General features: G+C 44.8%; 2 protein-coding genes across 3 annotated transcripts in view; both read right to left on the reverse strand.

Annotated features, from left to right (window-relative positions):
* Positions 1–1,636: 1,636 nt before the first annotated feature.
* On the reverse strand, positions 1,637–6,985 carry TRIB1 (tribbles pseudokinase 1). Its single transcript, XM_005517382.3, has 3 exons — positions 6,563–6,985; positions 5,884–6,176; positions 1,637–3,862 (listed from the first exon to the last, which is right to left on the reverse strand). Exons 1-3 carry the CDS (start codon positions 6,872–6,874, stop codon positions 3,394–3,396), a joined length of 1,074 nt encoding a protein of 357 aa, XP_005517439.1. The 5' UTR covers positions 6,875–6,985; the 3' UTR covers positions 1,637–3,393.
* Positions 6,986–16,129: 9,144 nt separating this feature from the next.
* The window catches only part of NSMCE2 (NSE2 SUMO ligase component of SMC5/6 complex), a 125,482-nt gene continuing 122,622 nt past the window's right edge, over positions 16,130–18,989 (reverse strand). For both annotated transcript variants that reach the window (XM_014254483.2, XM_088057283.1), the window contains one exon: positions 16,130–16,573. In XM_014254483.2, coding sequence (XP_014109958.2) covers positions 16,453–16,573 — 121 coding nt within the window. In that variant the 3' untranslated portion in view covers positions 16,130–16,452. The remainder of the gene's footprint in view (positions 16,574–18,989) is intronic.

The following is an 18,989-nucleotide window of genomic DNA, read 5'->3' on the forward strand; positions in this document are numbered from 1 at the left end:
GGTGACCAGGTCTGAAAAATATGTAAGATACTCATGTGGTCCTCAGCCAAAAGGACCATTTAAAAATAGACAAACTATGACTCTCTCAAAAAGAAATGTGTGCATTGCATAAATCAAACTTCTCACACCCACCATCAAAGTTTAATCACTTAATATGCTTGTTCTTTCAACATGTTCTGAAACTTTGTATACAATAATACAAACGATGGGGTAACGAAGCAATAGCAATTTATTCTGCTGTACAAACGGATGTTGCATTATAATCCCTAAAGCAATACAGAGGCTGTTTGCAGATGTTACTACAATTTGGCATTTATTTTAATTGCTCTGCAGCGCAGCTCGTGTGAAACAAAGTCATGGGATGACCTACACGTTCACCTTTTAAGAGTGACTTAACTGCAAGGGGGAGAAAAGTGTTTTGAAAGTTTTCGAGGTTTCACTAAAATACAAACCTCCTGCAGTTGTTTTGAAAGGATGCATCAGGGCTTCTGTCCAAGCCTGAAAGCATGGTAGGGCAGAGGGTAACTTAATCAGCCAGGCTATGCAGCACACATATTTTTACAAGTCTTGCAAGAATGACATCAGTAAAGTAACTCGAGATATTTTGATGTATGACATTCACTCAGCAAGTGCTAAGAAAATATGCTTACTGCACAGATCACTGGCTTCTCAGAGTGGGAGTCAAGGTAACTCATGAAAGTCAGTGCACTTTGCTTTATCACCGACCAGGTCCCTACTCCCTCCTTTTCACTTTCTACTCCCCTTCTACAAGTAAAACTGTTTTTAAAGTTGCTCCTGCTCAATGAGCTGCCTAGAAGCAGTTGCTCTGCTGAACAGATTTCAAGCAAAAGGACAAAGTTAAACATGAGGCAAAGTATAAATAAAAATCAAGACTCTCTTCCTCCTCCTTTCCACTTGTGAGCGATGATCTCACCACTCCGGGTGGATTGCAAGGGTGGCTTGATCTCTTTCAGGAAAGCACATTCTCTAACCTTGATACTGCAGCTATTTATACTTCTCTCTTCTCACCACAAAGAAAAGCAGCTCTAATAATCTTCCCCTTCATTTTAGTGAGAGCACCATGCTGCCTCCCAGCAGCAGGGTCAAGCCTCTGCCCACGAGCTCCAGCTCTCTGTAACACCAGTGCTCTTGGTTGCTACCTCTCCTTCTGGCTGCTCACTTTTAGACATCTGAGATCGGATTTTCCACTGGCTGGAGCATCACATTGCCAGGCACACAGGTGCAGGATGACAGCCGTGCTGTGCCACACCATCTTCTGCTCACAGGGCACAGAGGGAAACAAATCCATGGGCTGAAAGGCAAGAGGGTTTCTAAAATTCAGTCAGAGCTCTAACCCCTCTCCCCCTTGTTTATCAGAGGAGTAGGATGCCCCATTTCACATAACCCTGGGGACATCCCAAGCCCTTTCCACCTCACAAGAGGCAGGATCCATCCCCTGTCCCCCCGGGATCAACCCCAGGTTGAGTTGGGGGAGTTCAGGCTAAGGCATGATGGAATGCATATACAGACCACAGAGGAGCTGACAGTCTCTAAGGTCAAACCCCATTTTTTCAGATTAAACCAGACACACTGAGCTGTATTCCTCTTGAGACACCACAGCAAGTGGGGACAAACATTATGAAACCAAGTTTATTAAAACTTTCTACAAGTCAGACTTTATCATCCAGGTTTCCACAGACCTATCCATATATACAAATTGGACATAGTGTTTTTAGCTTTTCTGGCAGAATTTTCTACCAATATATACAAATGTACTGTTTTTCATAGAAGAGTTAAACTGTATCACAGATACAAATGTCAAGCAATCATGAGAGGTTTAGTGCAACGGAGAGCTGGAGCGCTCTGCTCTTAATGCTCATGATTCTGTCAAGTTAGTATTGCCAACAATAATTCACATTAAACTGCTCTTCGACACCTCTTATTAGGACAAAGTACAACAAAACAGGAAAACAAAACCCCAAACAGTAAGGTATGTACAAAGTACACAGTCCATGAGGTATACATGGTATTCTCACAATGCGTGGTGGGACTGCAGCTTGCCAGGGTTAACCCTTAAAATTACTTCACTCAAACTGGGTGGTGTTGGGAACATGCATCACCCACCTCATGGCCATTTCAGAAGCCGCACTCTTGCCTAAGGTGAATGGACATCTCTGCATAAACCACTGGACACATGTGAAACGAAGCAGAAATTTTAGGCAGGACTAAGCTTTACTTACCCCCAACCCAGGAAGCTAATGATTCAGATATATTCATTATCCACACATATTGGAAAGACTATGAATAATCATGCAAAAAAAAAAAAAAAAAAAAAATTAAAAAAATAAAAAGGGGGAGGCTGGAGGCAAACAGCATACCTGAATAATCAGCTAAGGGTGTACAGAGATTTTACTTTTAAGACTAACTTTTTATGGGGAGGAGGGGGAAAGAGGAGGCAATGTGGTATTTTTAAGAGTTGAGCTGGTTGAAAAACATGGCCATGTTTACAGGTACTGTACAAGACACCCCTTATCCTTTCCCTGGGAAAGGAGTCCCAGCTGATAGTGTTATGGTCTGGTAAACAGATACATTTTGGCACTGGGAGCTAACAAGACCTGCTACTTGACAAGCCCACTGAGGGCATAACATTATATAGGCTACACCGTGCTAACGTGAGGCTTAAGTCTATTGAAAATGCTTTCCTGGTCAAAAGCAAATGGAATCAGAGGGGATCCAGCTGGGAGATCCACTGGTTTCTGCTTCAGAAAGAGCCACAGCAGTGATTTGTCTTACAGGTAGGTCTAGGAGCTTCACAACTCTGAAAGCAGGATCAGCTGGAAGAGCAGCAGCAAGCAGAGAGCTGGCCATGGTGGCGAAGACCTTCCCTCATTAATGTGTGCTTACAGTCACAGAGCTGCTTTGTGAGCTGGCTGCTGGGGCATGCCAAGTTGATTCCCCTTTGAACCATTTCTGTCAGATTTGTTCAGGTAGAGGTCTGCCCCTACACATCGTGGCCAGGGCTCCATAGCTCTGCAGCCGCTGCAGGAAAGCAGAAGGAGCTGCCTTTCCATCCCGCACCCTGCCAGACATAAGACTCTGCAGCCAAGACTGACCAGTTACAGCGGAGGAGGATGCGGGAAGCAGAAGAGCCGGACAGTTCTCACAGAGCTGCACAGGTCCTCTGGGGCTGGTGAGACTGACCAGCAGAGCAAGAGGATGGGACTCCGAGTACACTTAGGGAGTGGAGATCTCCAGGTTGGCATTCATTTAGACAAGGTCACTTTTCTGACCATACTGGCACTTTAAGATGCTGTTGAGTTTGCAGACGTGGAAAAATGAAACCCTACAAAGATGTCGGAGGTAAGAACCGACAAGATTTTTGAGATTTCGGGTTTAGCAGAAGAAGGAACTAATATCATCACTGTCTCCATGATATTCTGGCACAATCTGATCCGAAGTTCCCGTCTCCTGGTCTGTATATCCAGGCTCCAAGACTGCCTCGAACCAAGGGTGAAGCAAGATCTCTGGAGCAGTGAGTCTTTCAGAAGGCTCCCGCCGCAGGAGGCTGCGGATGAGGCAGCGGGCTTTGGGGGAGACGTGGTCAGGAATACAGAACTGTCCACGTCGGATTTTGGAAAACAGAGTGCTAGGGTCCGAGTCATGGAAGGGATAGCGTCCCACCAGCAGGGTATAGAGCATCACTCCCAAACTCCACACATCAGCCGATTTTCCAGAGTAAGTCCCTGTCGTGTTTAGGATCTCAGGACTGACGTATGCCGGGCAGCCGTGCTTGTCTGAGAGCGCATCGTCTTCACCTTTGATGATGTGTGTGTCTTCCAGGCTCTCTAGACGCAGCTGAGTCCTATGGAGGGCAGGAGAGGAAGCCACAGGTAAGAAAAAGCAACACGCAGTCATAAGCAAGCACAGCAAACCCCTGCCATGGCCCCTCTCTCTCTCACATTGGCACTGAGAGAGGAAACACCTCTTAACTTGCAGCAGAGAAGTTGTCCAGACTCCTGGGAATGTGTAATGGAAGTGCTGCTGTGTGCACTGGGCCAGCATTCAGTGACCCTTCTTAACTAGGGATTTTAACAACACAGGGGACTCTTGAGGAACACCAAGTCAGTGTCTACCCACGCATGTTGCAGTGCCACTGCAGGGGGTTAATTGGTGACATGGCACCTTACAGCCACTATGTGCTATTCAGGCTTTGAGCAAACAGAATCCAGCTGCGTGATTCCACAAACCACAAAGCCCAGCTTCCCTCTGCACTGGTGAGGATCATTGCCTTCCCTGAGCTTTTTATTTGTTTTTTTTTATTTCAGTTTGTAATTTATTCTTTTTGCCTTTTGGAGCATATCACCACACCCACCATCTCCAGGTGGAGATGGGTCCATCCCAGCCTCCTATTTTGGAGGGTGAGGGGAGCTCCGGTCGGCAGGGAAGTCATCAGCCAGCCCTGGATGGGCTCTGCACCGCCTGGCAGCCTGCTGGGGTGTAGATATGTTGGCTTCAGCCTGTCCTCAGCCTGACCTCGGCAAATACCCATTGGTTCTGCAAACGGAAAATATGACTCAACGAGAACTGTGGGCCCGGGATTGGCTGCGGGAGCCCTGAAACTGCACCTGTGCGAGCCCGCGTCGCCTGCCATTGCTTAACCCTCTTCTTGCCAAATGTGATGCACATGACATCGCCTGTGCAACACGTTATTTCCAAATGAGCGAGACTGTGTGCAATGTAACATTTCAACAAATGTTTCATCTTCTTATGGGAGGGAAAAGCTGCAACAGTTTCCTTCACAGGAATAGCTTTCCTTACATGTCAACATATGGCTGTTTCTCTTTCAGAGGGGCAGTGCTGGTTAATTTTCTTATCATATTTGTAAAAGGTATCCTGAAGAATCATTAGCCCAATTTAAGAAAACAAACAAAATTCCTTTTCTTTTGCATCAGTAATATCACCTTACATTTTTAAGACATTAAGCACAACTCCATTACAGCTTTTACTTAGTTTTTTAACATTCCTTGGGATAAGCAGCTAGTCAAGAGTCAGTTTTACTGTATTTCTGACTCTGCCATGTGCGGTGAAGCACTGCAAGAGCAGCAAACACTCCAGGGGAATACTGTATTATTTCCCTAATCTAAATTTAACAACTAGATTCTATGATCTCCTCTATGATCCTAGGCTTTAGGCTAAGTTTTACTAAAGTGATTTTCTTTGATGCAGGATTCCCAAAGCATTATTTAGCCACGTCCCACCTTCCCTCCTGTATGTGCCCGCAATCCAGGGGCATAGGGGGCATGGAAAGCACGGCAGCGGAGGAGGGATAAAAGCCTTGAAGTGCACAGCAGCATCACTCTGATCAGCAAAAAGACCCTTCCCAAGTGCTGTGGCTCCTTGCGGGTCACAAGGCAACTCTCCCGAGGAAGGACCAAAGCTCCAGCTCCTCACACGTCCTGCTCCCCCAGCCTCCTGGGGTGCTTCCTCCTCCCCGGCACAACACCTCAGCCTCCCCCTTCTCCCTCTCTGCCTTTTATTCATTTGACACTGAATGAGCGGCACACATGACATCTTCTGGCGCTAACGAGCATCTGAACTATCATCCCTTTGTCTGCCAGCGGGTTTCACTGAACTTCTGCAGAATGAGAGGAAGCTCCCGGTGAGCTTCCTCCCTTTCATCAGTCAAGATTTAACTAAGAGGGAGTGCGCACCGGTTAGATCCGTGACCTACTACACACACGTGATGAGGACCTACTCGGATTGCTCCCAGGTGATGCCCGGCTGACGGGGCTGTTTCCACTCCCTGGGAAGCTTTTTGTGTCTCTGGATGTGGCATTCCTCCCTCCCCACTCACCCCAGGGCTGGCTGCTGACAGCCACTTACCTTTCTTCATTAGAGAAGACAAATTTCCTGAGCTTGAGGTCACCAAGTACGATGGCTGACTGGTGACAGTGAGCTACAGCAGAGACAATCTGCTTGAACAGCCGGGCAGCCTCCTCTTCCCTCAACCTCTTGCAGCTCCTCACGTAGGAGTGCATGTCCCCAAAGTCCTTTTCAAAGAACACGTAGGCTTTGGTATCCCCAAGAATGACTTCGACAACCCCGGTGATGTTTCTGTGTGACGGCAGCTGAATGTAAGGTCGGATCTTGTCCTGGTAGTGTTTGAGGGGGAACACCTGTACAGAGGAAATTAAACCCAAATTCATTCTCAAGGGCGCTGAAAGCTGCAGCTCGCGTAGCAACTCTCCCCAAACAATGACGAGGGAGCTGGAGGGGAGCCAGGGCTCGGCAGGACCGGCAGAAGCGGCTACCGAGACCCCCTCCTGTTCGTTTTATATTGAAAGGTTGGGGGGGGAGACTAAAACCACCATTCCCAAAGCCTTCGGGGGGAAGGCGTTCCGAAGTAAGCCGGTGTCCCAGCTCACTCGCAGGGCGAGCAAACGCCGCCGCGGGCTGGCCGGGCGTTCCCAGCCGGGGAGCAGCGGGAGGATGTTCGGCAGGGCTGTCCCCGGGCCGGCAGCGCCGGCAGGACCCGCTCCCCACCCGCGCAGCTCCCGCTCACCTTGCAGCGCAGCTCCCGGCCCGAGCTGACGCTCAGCGCCCTGGACACCTGCTCCCGCTCGGCCAGCGGCAGCAGCAGGTACGAGGCGATCAGGCTGGGACCCGCCGCGCCGCCGCCGCCGCCGCCGCCGGGAGAAGCGGGGGCACACGGCGACCCGGGAGCGCTCAGGCAGTCCGGGGGGCCGCATTCGGCGAGCCGAGGGCACTTGGCGGCCGGCGCTTCCTCGGCGGGGCCGTCGTGCAGGGGCTGGAGGCGCTTGGCCGGGGCGCTGCGGCAGCGGGCGGCCGGCAGCAGGGACGCGGGGCGGCTCATGGGGGGAGCGGAGCGGGCGCGGAGCTACAGGCGGCCGCTGCGCGCTGGGCGCATCCCTTCGCTCTCCCCGGCGAAACCTCGGGCCGTGTCCACCATCTGCTGCCGGGTCCGCGCTAAAGTAGTTGGAGGCTTTTAAAAAAAAAAAATTAAAAAAAAAAAAAAGGGTGATTCTCCTCCTCCTCCCGGCCCTGACGCACGGGGAAATGGGAGGAGGGAGGCTGGGACACGCCTGCTCCGCTCGCTGCTCTCCGCGCCCCGGCCCTGTCGCGCAGCCGGGCGGGGCGGCGGGCGAGTCGCTGCAGGGCTCGCTGGGGCCGGGCGGGGCGGCGGGGACCCCCTTCGACCTTAAATAATTATGTCAAAAAAGCGAGGCTACCTTCCTTTCCAGGACCTTCTCGTCCATACAACTGCAGGTTCCCAGCCCCAGTTCTTACTTTTCACTAATCACTAAATAACCATCCCTCACCCCAAGGTTTGCATCACGACGCTGTTGTGTGAGCATAAGCGTTTGCTCATGAGCGTAGACGTAACGTGCATCATCAGAAATACTTGGCACTGGCTGTTTCCCATGTTAAAACTATCTGCTGTCCGAAAAAGGAATAGCTCGGAGAGCCAGGCGGCAGCAGCAGCTGAAGTGACCTGAGAGGAGCTCTACAAGGCTCAAAAGTGTGGCTTTAAAGGAGTAGTAAAGAGATTTACAGCCGGGATTGGTAGAAAATAGAGAAAAAATAAAAATCCCGGGGGAAAAAAACAGCAGACAGCTGTAGTTTTGACAAGAAAGCTTCAGAAGTAAACTCCCCAGTTTTCTGTTTATATATATGCAATTTTTCTGTAATTTAGTGTTGAGGCTTCCCTAATATTGACACAGGGACCCTGCATTTTGTTATTCAGTAGGATCAATTCCTGCTCTGTTTTGGTTTCCACAACCCAGGTCTGTACAAGCACAGAGGGGGTCGAGGATGGGGACCCCCAGCTCTGAAGCCCGTGATGCCACGCGTGTAGGTATTTGCTCAGATTCCTGAGAGATAACTGCACAGCAAACCCATGCATGCCTTCAGCTACTTCTAGTGTATTTTAAGAAACACATGAAACTCTTGTGCGGGATGACTCACAGCATAGCAGTCCCATTAATGCATTTAAACTTAAAACGCATATGCCATAAAGGGATATCCCAGGGCCTGCATTTCTTTCTTTCTTTCTTTTCCCCAGAAATACAATTCCGTTAATGCCTGCAGATTGTTTCTGAGTGATTCACCACAACTCTCAAAGCATGCTATTTTATTTGGTTCCCCTTGTAGGTAAAACACATGCAAGTATCTATCAGACCTTTTGTTTTACTTTTGCTTTCCTGGAAGTTTAATGATTGGAATGCTGCTGCTGGGTGAATTTAGCTGGTAGGATGCCATGTGTGTGGGCTGCTTCCTACACCGGAGACAGCACAAGGTGAATGTGTGTATGGGAGGGGAGGGTGTCAGTACACCTTTGGGGACAGGGGAAGGGTGCAGACACATCAAAACAGCAGTGGATCTGCATAAAGGTACTCATGGGCATTAGTAGCGTGCACCAGTGTCCCCTGTGGCTCTCTCAGAACTGACATGCAGCGTGAGCAGGAATGAAAGTGTCAGTGTCCTCACTCTCCCAAAGATCCCCCTCTCTCAGCTTCTGTGTCAGATCACTGTCCCTGCTGAGAAGTGCCATACTGAGCTGTGTCCTTCACCTGCCCAGCCTCCCATCTATTTAAAACCTCTAGGTCCACACCATGGGGACACAGTGGCACCTGAGCAAAGTGTTTGGTTCAAGCTACTGGCAGCCAAACGGGGGGTGGCACCCACTGGTCCTGAGGAAGGGAAAAAGATACCTCTTGTCATCCTGGCTCCCCAAAAAACCCCTGGCATGTGAGGAGAGCAGAGGTACACACAGCATTGTACCTCACGGTCCTGCCACATTTTCCTGGTGCCTAGGCAGCCTTTTCTCACAGGGATTACAGCAATTTCATGCTCTGTATGTGTGTTCCTGCTAACTGTAGCCCTGAAATTCAGCATACAGTCCCCAAAGGCCAGGAAAAGACAACTCCTGGGGCATCTATCCCAGAAGCACTGGTGGGTGCCCTCTTCTAGTTGACTGAATAGACTAAACTACACTTGACCACATGTGACTGAGACAAACCAAAGCCTAAATCTCCCAGGTCTTTGTAAAATGGGTGAAGTTCTTGACAGAAGGAAACTTTTGTTGCTTCTTTAAAATGCCTGGCATGTTGTCAGGTACTCAAAGCATTAATGTCATGGCTAAACATATAGTAGCAATTATTACTTAAGATAGTCTTATGTTTTGGATACAGAACATAGGAAAAGGTCCACATCCAGACTCCCCTCCATCCCCACCAAATTAATTTCAAGATGCAGAGCAGAGAAGTGATTCCCACTTTGGCTTTTCTGGTTTTTCTAATTTTGGCCAAAATGCCAAAAAAAAAAAAAAAAAAAATGCAAAGGATGGTGTCTGATGACCTGCATGGCATGCTCTTTCTCAGAGAGCTGAAACTTGTCCTCCTTGCCCATCTCTGCCAGTGCTTGCGTGCAACCCCAGTTTGGTTAGGAACCAGTGCTGTGAACAGGAGGAATGAAGAGATTTGTGAAAAACTGTTGCAACATTTCAGTATTATAAGATTTTTGCAGAAAATGGGGCTACCACACTTGCCATAGCAGCCTTGTGTTTGTTTGTCAAACCTTGTTTGACAGCAGGTCACACCACTGTCTTTTAAACATCCAGGCTTATCTCCTGCATTAGTCTCCTCCTGAAATAAAAAGTTATCTTTTGGGTCTTCCTTCTATTCTCTGCACAAGCCTTCATCATTCCATCTCCCCCTTCCCCAAAAATGACTCTTCAGGGTCTACCTGCTTAGCATATGTGATGAAGACTGTCATGGTAATTCCCAGTTGTGCCTGTGGTGAAATTTGAGCCTGTGAATGGCTTTACAGCCTTTCAAAATGAACCAGGGCAATGTTACACATCTCCAGTGGACAGCACTGAAAATCACTGTGGAACACAAATCAGTGCACAATTACAGACCTGACACTGGGATAAAACATTGACTCTGTGGATGAATCCTGCTGTCCAAGTGCCAGAAAAAATAAACTGCTCTGAGCCAGCAGAATACAAGGAACCATCACCCAGCCCTGATGTTCCAAAGGGACTTGGTACCTGTGAGGTGGGCAGGGATGACATTTGTAAGTACAGTTCAGTAGTCTTCATGCTTGGAAAAGGACAACAGTGTGCAACAGGCACCTTCCCAATACTATCAAAGTCTGAGAAGCTGTCAGTCAAAGGACATTGCAAAATCATTACAAAAAGTAGATCCTGCCTTGGAAAAAAGGCCAGTCAAAGCAAGCAGGATTGCTCACTGTCTCCTTGCTTCCTAGAGTCCCAGCTGCTAGGCAAGGATGTGGGACTGCAGTAGAAAGAAGAACCTGTGAGATGTGCAGCACAGTATGGGCACATCCTAGCAGAGGGAAGGGTCTTGCTCAGCAGACATTTGCCAGAATTATGGCAAGGTGAATATTGCTCTTCATATATTTTTCTCTTTTTTGAAACAGACAAGCAGCTTTTGTGAGATGAAGACTGAAGAATCCAGAATTCCTGGTGGTCAGGCATTGATCTTCCCTTTCCTGTTATTTTATTTAAGGGAATTTTTGTTGCGTGGTTTTCAAGCATCTACCTGCCTTGCCCTCAGCCAGTGCTTACACTCACTGGAGCAGCTGCTTTTCCTTAGATGCTCACAAAATTATCTCTGTTGCTCCAGTTCTCTGACCCTTTATCTTTATAACTAGAGCAGCCAGAGGCAATGAGAATTGTGTAACCATCTCCCCACTTCCCAAGTGCTTGGGACAAGTCTGGTAACTTTGATAGTATGTCTCATGGGACACACAGAATAAATCTCTATTAGACTAGGGCACTTATAAATAAACTGGCTGCTTGCTACAGGAAAAAATGAAAAAGTCTTTATTTTAGTTAATGGATGAGAGAGGCAAGGGATACAAATATTTTGGCTAATATTAAACTATTGGGAAACTATGAAAAATAACTATCTTTATTTTAAAAGTTATCTCAAGCCATGTAATGAAAGTTAAACTACTGCTAGATTGAAAGCCAACAATTTAAAACCAGCATCTATAATCTACTGGTGTACAGAATTACCCTGCACAGATGGGGCTCAAAGAGTAGTCGTATGGCCAGGTGATAAAGAACTAAAAGTAATGTTTTTTATAGCAGAACAGCATCTGTGATAACCCACAGCCATACTCAGACACTGTGGAACTTGGCGGCAGATTCACCGCTAAGATATAAAACACATGACAAGCACGTAGTGACATCAAAAGGAGTGCAATGTAATGGTGTTCAGATGTCTCCCCTCAAGCCCACACAAAAGCTGCTCTTAGGGCTGCTCTGGCTCGGAACTCTCAATGATTCCCTTTTGATAAGCCTGTTGTTATCAAATCCAAGGAGTCTTATGAGCAGCACCTCCTGACTTTGCTCCTTTACTAACTGAAGAGCATGAAGGCTTCTTCTGTTGCCTGAAAGACGTGTGAAGGTTCAGGTTTTAGACCTCAAATCCTGTTTTTACTTCAGAAGTTGATTGCACAAGCGGACAGTGAATGAGTGTCTCCATTTCCCTTGCGGTCAGAGAAGATCCTATTCATACTGAGTTTACAAGCAAACACTTCCTTTGGTAAGCTTCCCATGCAATTCAATTCATGTTTGTGCTTTCAGGCTCTGTCTTTGGGTCTGGACTAACATCAGAACAAGCAAAAGAGGCAGGCTTTCTTCTCAGCCCACCACAGCCTTTTCTGCAGTGCTTTGAAATGATGAAACACACTGTTTTCTGCACACTGCTGCAGTCCTGTCAAGTCACTGGGATTATTCATGCATCAAGAGACTAAGCACATACATGGGTATCTACTGGATGATGTACACCCATTCCAGAATTTTACTTGCTTAACAATCAATCTGATGTTTTTGCTCTTTATAGTTACTGGCTGAGAGCCTAGAATCTGCTGGCACCTACACACAGGATTCTCCTCTGAGCATTCTGTGACCATGTCAGGTGTTTGAAATATTATGCATTAACAATAATTACTTTATGACCAGCAAATAAATTATTATTTATGGAAGACTTGGAATTTGCAGTCAGTACTAGTATCTGTAGTGAGGAGCCATCAGCTTATGGCTTTGGCTGTAGAAGACCTGACCTTGGAATATTCTAACATTTTCCACTCCAGGAAGCACTTTTGTAAGTGCATCTTCTTCACTGTATAACAGGACACTGTCCATTAGGCAAATGTTTAGTTAATGGACACAGCAGGATCCACACATGAAGATTTTTAGGGAATGTGAAGATTAAGATTCACTTGAAATGGCAGTGAAACTTAATGAAGTTGCACAGTGAATTCTAAGCTAGTTCTAGCTGCAATACTAGAGCACAATACTTGAGAAAAATGTCATGAGGTACTTGTGACCACAGGTAGGTAAGACCTTTGTCATCAGCCACTCATGAGGAAACATGAGTATTCAAGAGGACATTGTCTAAAATAAGGCAGTGTGTTGGCCTTGGCTGTTGAGTCATCAGTATCACTTCCTGCAGCCTCTGCTTTTGCTCTGGGTATATCTCAAGGGAGCACTGACTTAGTTTTTTTGATTTTTCTAGAATGAATAAGATCACAACTCCAGAGAAGTAATGATTAATATGTCCTTGATTCAGAGGAATGTGCACTCCTTTTAGCACAAGTGTGCTAAATCTTCCATGAGATGCCTGCCTGATTAGTTTTTATCTTTGTTCGTCATGGCTTCACTGATTTGAAAATTTCAGACTCTCTAGTTGTAAAATGGAGAATTCACAGGAAGAATCTGTTCAAGTGAGAGAGCAAGCTGTGTTAATAGGTTGTGCCTCAGGGTGCCACTGAAAGCTGTTGTATGTGGATCTCTCTTGCCTTTTCTTTAATTCAGTATTTGCCTAGACATTTCTTTAATCCTTCAAAATACTATGTGGAACTTCTCTAGCAGAGACAGATCCTTCTCAGCTACACTGAGGTTTGCTTCATTTGTAAAGCACACCTTACGGAAAAAGAAAAAAAAAAAATCCACCTGACCTCTGAATTTCTTTTTTAAAATATCATTGCAAAATTTCTGACGTCAGACAATGAGACACAAGTTACCCTGTGAACTGTTAACATATGCCTGTTTACATATGATATCGTATAGCCAAAGCAGATTAAGATTTGAAGGTTTAACTGCTGTTGAGTTTCCACTTCTGTGAATCATACAGATCATACAGCTTATTCATCACAGACGCTTATTTTTATTCTTTAACTCTTTCAAGCTACTTCTTCCCAGAGAAGAGTTTGGGGGAGACATGGGGCGCATGGGAACAGAGAGATCACAGCTGCACAACAAACCCTGAACTTTGCAAATGAAAGAGCAAAGAGCTGCCATAAACTGCAGCCACCCCAGTGAATCAGTAGTGGTTTGTATCTTGCACCAGGTGAGCTGACAGGCACAGAAACCTTCCCCAGTTGCCAAGGTTAGTCTGTCCTCCACATAGTTAACTGCTACCTGCAATGGATGCTGATGGCCAACCCTGGAATCCTTCAATTTAAGGAAGAAAATTACTTGTAAGAACCAACAAGAGAGAACCAGCCATGACAAAATCAACAGGATGGCTCAAGTTTCAGGTTCAAAGGAAAACAAAATACCATTCATCATATTAGGATTCCTTGGATGCTATGTTATAGTTTAAATTCAGAAATGCCAAACGTTTTGGTGAGAACTTCATTGATTTCAGTAAACGCAGCCAGTTTATTCTAGCACTTGAACCTGTGTGGTGCATCACTGATTCTTATGGAACTCAAGTACTCTTACCAGCAACCCTGACACAAGTGAATGACTATCTCTCTTTTTCTGGATAACATGGCCATATTTTAAAAAAGGCATCTCTGCTGATAAAAGAAATAAACCTATCTCTATTTAAATACACATGCCTAACCAACTCAGATGTAATTGTTACTAAAGCTAGGCAGCTGCCAAAAATCAGTCCATTTCTTTCAGGTGAAACCAGGAAGGATTTCAGAACTTAGGCTGCACTTCATTTGCTGTTCAGGTGCTCTGATTCACTGACACTGCCTGGCTTATGCTAGCAAAGGAGAGAAGGAAGATGATGTATTTTGAAGCAGGAATATGAACATCCAAAAATACCTTTCCTCTTAGAGTGGCCGTAAGTGACTGTTTGCCTATTTGTTCTTCTCATTTCAAGTGTTGCTTCAGATTTGTTTGGTTTTTTTCTCCCAGCTGCATCATCTTAAGCAGGCAGTTCACCTTATTACTTGTGGATTAGCTAACAGAGGCTGAGTGCAGCACTGTAATGGGTCAAGCCTCTTTTTCACGTAGGACAACAAGGTGTAACCAAGACAGCAATCTCCCTCACAGCATTACTCACTGGAACACGAGGGCAACGAACCATATCAGGAACTGCAGCAATCCAAGGCTATACTGGTACAAATGCCACAGGTAGCAAACCAAACCTGCTGCCACCAGTTTGTTGGTAGGAATCTGGGTATAATTTACCACTTATAATGTTATGTGTTATTGGAAGGCACTCAAGCAACCCTGACACCTACACAAACTGAAGGTACACACATGTGGCCATGGAAAATGCATGTACATCTTTGCATCTGAAAACTTGGGAGGCTGGTTATCACTAGGGGTTGAATTAGATCCAGGAGGACACTGTCAGTGCACTTCTGCCAAAAACTGCAGAGCTTGTTTAACCAATGCAAGTTTCTATTTCAGACTGTTCTGTTTAGAAATGGTTTCAGAATAAATTTAACCACAAACTTAAAGGTGAAACCAAAAAGACATCCTCCCCCCTCCCCCCTCCATTTTTAATTTTTTTTTTTTAATGCTATCATTAACATCCTCCCTTGTGATATTTAAATGAAAATTGGTGACCCACCTTAAAAACTATAGGTTTGCACCCTGAGGTATCTTAAAAGGGACCTGATTTTACACACAAAAATACAAACAAGTACATACTGCTCAACCATCCCCCAGTCCCTTTCAGCTATTTCTGCTGGACTTCTGTGGCAGAAGCACCCACGCTCACTGCTGAGTTGGGAAAAGATGGACCTCGGGGGTTAGACCACATAATGAAAATTAGCCAGCCAATTCCCATTAAGTGTTTTGAACACAAAAACCCAGTGCAAGTAATAATGTTCAGTTCTCTTTTTCAGCTATGAAATCAGCTTGCAGATTAATATTCTTCAATTACAAAATAACAATTTTCAGCTTGAAGTGGTTTGTGCTCTTAAGTGCAATTGGGGTTAATAATGGTCTATGAAAGGAGAGCTGTTAGCAAACAGTAACCCAGAGTGAAAACCTTAGCACATGGGTACCTCAGCTACATTTTACAAGAAATGTTGGATTGCACGTTCTGAAAAAATACATAGGAAAATACCACCTAGCCCGTTAAGGATCCCAAAGCTCAAAGAAACCTGTATTTTCTGCTTAACGTATACCAAGAGATAATTGCCATATGACTACCAAGGCAGCTCCTTTTACCTATGGCTATTTCTAACTCATGTACATATATACCTTATCTGCCTGATGTGTTCAGATCAATTTAGACAATAAATAGTGTCACAAAGTTTAAGTTCTTTTCTGGATCAGTGCCCAAAAGCATAGATATTGGAAGCTTATATAAAATTAAACTAACTGCTTTTCAATCCAAGGCATATGGTTACAATATATCTGTACTAGCTAAAATTTAGTTATTGGAATACTTCTGTAAATAATTGTAGTCTTCTAGCCTACAATATTAAGGTAAAGCCTTCTGGGACTCCCAAATGCAAAAAAACCCCTGAATTAAATGCTTCTGAATTTCAAAAGAAAAGCCTAAGTCAGGGCAGAGAGTTCAAAAATTCTAAAAACAAGGGCAAGATCCTCAAAGCTGAGTGGCTGTTCTCTGTGGCTAGAAATAATATATAAGCGTGCAGAACTTTATGAAAATTCATCTCCAAGGTTTGTGTTAAAACATGGGCATGGTCTCAGGCAATGAAAATCCTTGGTCACAGTGCCCTACTCCAAGCATTCCCAGTAGTTACAGAGACAGGAACAGAACTGTCTGCAATATAGAGCAAAACACTCATTATTACATGCTGGCAGGATCTGCATCTCTAATACGCTGAAGAAACTAGCACGCTGACAAGGAAGTTTAAATGCTGCAAAACGTGCTTTATTTATCAAATGCAAGCTTTTAGAAATTCAGGAAGGTAGAAAAAACCCAAACAAGTTTAACTGGAATTCCTTATAGTCCTGAGTTCAAAAAATGCTTTCAGTTACAGCAGAGGCTAAACTTTGGCTATAAATGAAACATTTAACAATTATTTACTTATAAATGAAACATTTAACAATTATTTACCTATAAATGAAATATTTAACAAATAACAATCAGTTATACAACCTATTTAGAATCAGCAACTTATCTCACAAGACGTCTAATAACAAATTTTCTTTGTGGCAGTAGCATATTCAGCTCACGTGTCCAGTGTTGACCAGCTTTGTTTATTCTGACTGTCAATCATTCTTTTAAGTGCTTCATCTGGTACAAGATCTGATCCTTTTACATCAACATAGCTACAGCCCATATTAGGGCATCTGTTAGAAAGAAAAGAGAAACTTCATTGAATTGGAAGATTTGTATTTGTCAGATAAAGGCTTTTGCATAACATCTGCTAGTTTTTTGGGTTTTTTTATGGGATTCACTCTTTCTGCCAGTTCCTTGTTACCTCTTGTCCTCTTCACCAGCTCTACATAGGAAAAAATAAATCTATCCCAACTGGTGAGAATCATCAGCTGAAGGAAGGAAAGAAGGAGCACAGTGAGAGATGAAGCCTTTCCCCTGTTGATCACTCTCTTGCTTCAAGCACAGAAGCTGCCTTCATCAGCAATGATATCAGCACTGCATGGACACTTTTCTCTGTTGCTTTATCTCTCTGCAGTCCTCTACAAACTGCAGATAAATACCTCTTACCTTACTAATACGTAGTGGAGAAGTATAATCTTCACTGGTAGATAAGTAGGGAAATTATTTTCTAGGGAAACAAATAAAAGGGAATGAGCCTTGCCATGACTGACTGGTGAATCAGTGGACTATCTAGTTGGTGTAAAAATCAACCTGACCTTTTATGAGCTGTGAAAGCTCAGAAAGGAGAAATGGGGTCAAATTAACAGCCTCTAGAAGATAATCAAATACAAAATGATTATAACTACTTGAAACAGCCAGATAAAGACACCAAGGTGAAAGATATTCAGGGACCAAAGGTCGTTTTCCTTTGGTGGTGGCCTAAACATACAGATGATACCTCTAGTCAGAAGTAACACTTTTCCTGAATTTTTCCTCTCTTCAAGTAACTTTTTCCTGAGGTGCTGAACTTATTTACATTCAGTACTCATGACCATTCTACTCCAGATTCATCCACAGCTTACTGTGTTTGTCATAAATCAGTCATTTAATTGCTCTGTGCCTCAGTTTTCCCATTTATCACCTTAGCGGAGCAATAGCTTGCTGGATTAATGAATAACAAGTGCTCAGAAAGCTTCCCACATTTCCTGTAAGCATAAAGTATTAGTATGTCCTTCCAGGCAGTGGAAAATAGTGAGCAAACCCAGAGACGTAAGAGTTGCCTCAAGGAGTGTGTGACAAATCTGTCAGCACAGGGCTGCATGTACGTCAGCTGAAGGGCTGGCAGGCAGGCACTGCACTGCCAAGGGCACTGAAGGGATCCCGTGGATTCCAACTGGGAAGTACTTGTGAGGAAACAGCCACTCTGTGTCTCCAGAGTGAGCAACAGCTCTGATTCCAGAGTCAGAATAGTGAGGATCTTGTAGTCATGCCCTGCTCTGCCAGGACACCTGCTCCCACAGGAGTATCCCTGGCAGGAGCACAGCCCAGCAGCCACACCATGGGATTGGGATATTGAAACAGGGAACTTTTTGGAACAGCTGGCCTGTTTTCCCACCACAGCAGATGATGGGTTTTCAAAACAACTGCATTTTCATAAGAAAGTTTGAAATTACAGTAGATTGGTCAGACTGGGCAGAGAAAACCAAGGAGTCCTTAATTTAGTTACAGAGAAGCTGTGGAATTGCTGTATGTGTGATTTTCTAGCACTGGAATAACTGCTGTAAAAATGGTAAGGCTGCAAGCTAAAAGCTCAGTATTAAGAACTGCCAGTGTTCAGACTGCACAAATAATTTCAGTTTGGGTATAAGGTAGCCTTTAAAGCTAGGTGTGTACAGCTGATATGATTTTTTTAAGTCCAGAGTTTCTTTCCATTTCTTAAAAGGTAAAATAAAATTCAGTCATGTGAACCTATTTGTTTTTCAGCAGACCTGAAATTTTTGATCCACTACAACAATTTATCCTAAATTGAAACTATTCTGATGGATTTAACAACAGAGAAATATTTAGATACGAACATCCTGAATTCAGTATCATAGAAGGTATTCTTGTCATTGGGCAGTTGAGCACATGCTTTTTAGCCTCTCTCTATCCTCCAGAACACTCACTTTCTTCCAACTTGCGAGCTATTTCCCAACTCCTGTTCATTTTTCCAGCCAAGTTTCTGTCCATCCATGTTGCTGGTTTTGTTGTTATTCCCAGTATATTGCACCTGTTCCAGATTTTTCCCTAGACTTCATAACACAAGCAAGGTACTTCCATCTTGTTCTTCAAGCTATCTTGACACTGAGATAGTGGCTGGACATTCCAACTGATGCTTGGTTTTATAGCAGTGCTTTCCTGTAGCTGGGAAGGAGCATGGAATAAAAACTCCAGCTCCACCTTTGTAACGCCCATGGAGGACTGTGTAGAGTCTAACAGAAATGCCAGAGCAACAGATGGAGGCAATAAGCCACCTGTGGCATTATCTTCAGGAAAATCAAGTTGCTGGTCTCTGACAGACCTTCCTGAGCAAACTGGACTTCTTATTAAGAAGTCCACAACCAGTAAATTTCCATTTCCACCAGCCCCAGAGCAGGAGGTAAAAACAAATGTGAAATCAATGATAAG

Source organism: Pseudopodoces humilis, chromosome 1 (assembly GCF_049639895.1).
Source record: "Pseudopodoces humilis isolate 2021_Gansu_Grassland_sample_001 chromosome 1, ASM4963989v1, whole genome shotgun sequence".
Lineage (NCBI taxonomy): Eukaryota > Metazoa > Chordata > Aves > Passeriformes > Paridae > Pseudopodoces > Pseudopodoces humilis.

Excerpts from the sequence above, each read along its gene's own strand:
- TRIB1 (XM_005517382.3), bottom strand. The coding sequence starts at position 6,874 with ATGAGCCGCCCCGCGTCCCTGCTGCCGGCCGCCCGCTGCCGCAGCGCC. Across the intron at positions 6,177-6,562 it reads GCCGGGAGCTGCGCTGCAAG|GTGTTCCCCCTCAAACACTA; the intron begins GTGAGCGGGAGC and ends TCCTCTGTACAG. Across the intron at positions 3,863-5,883 it reads GTCTTCTCTAATGAAGAAAG|GACTCAGCTGCGTCTAGAGA; the intron begins GTAAGTGGCTGT and ends TGCCCTCCATAG.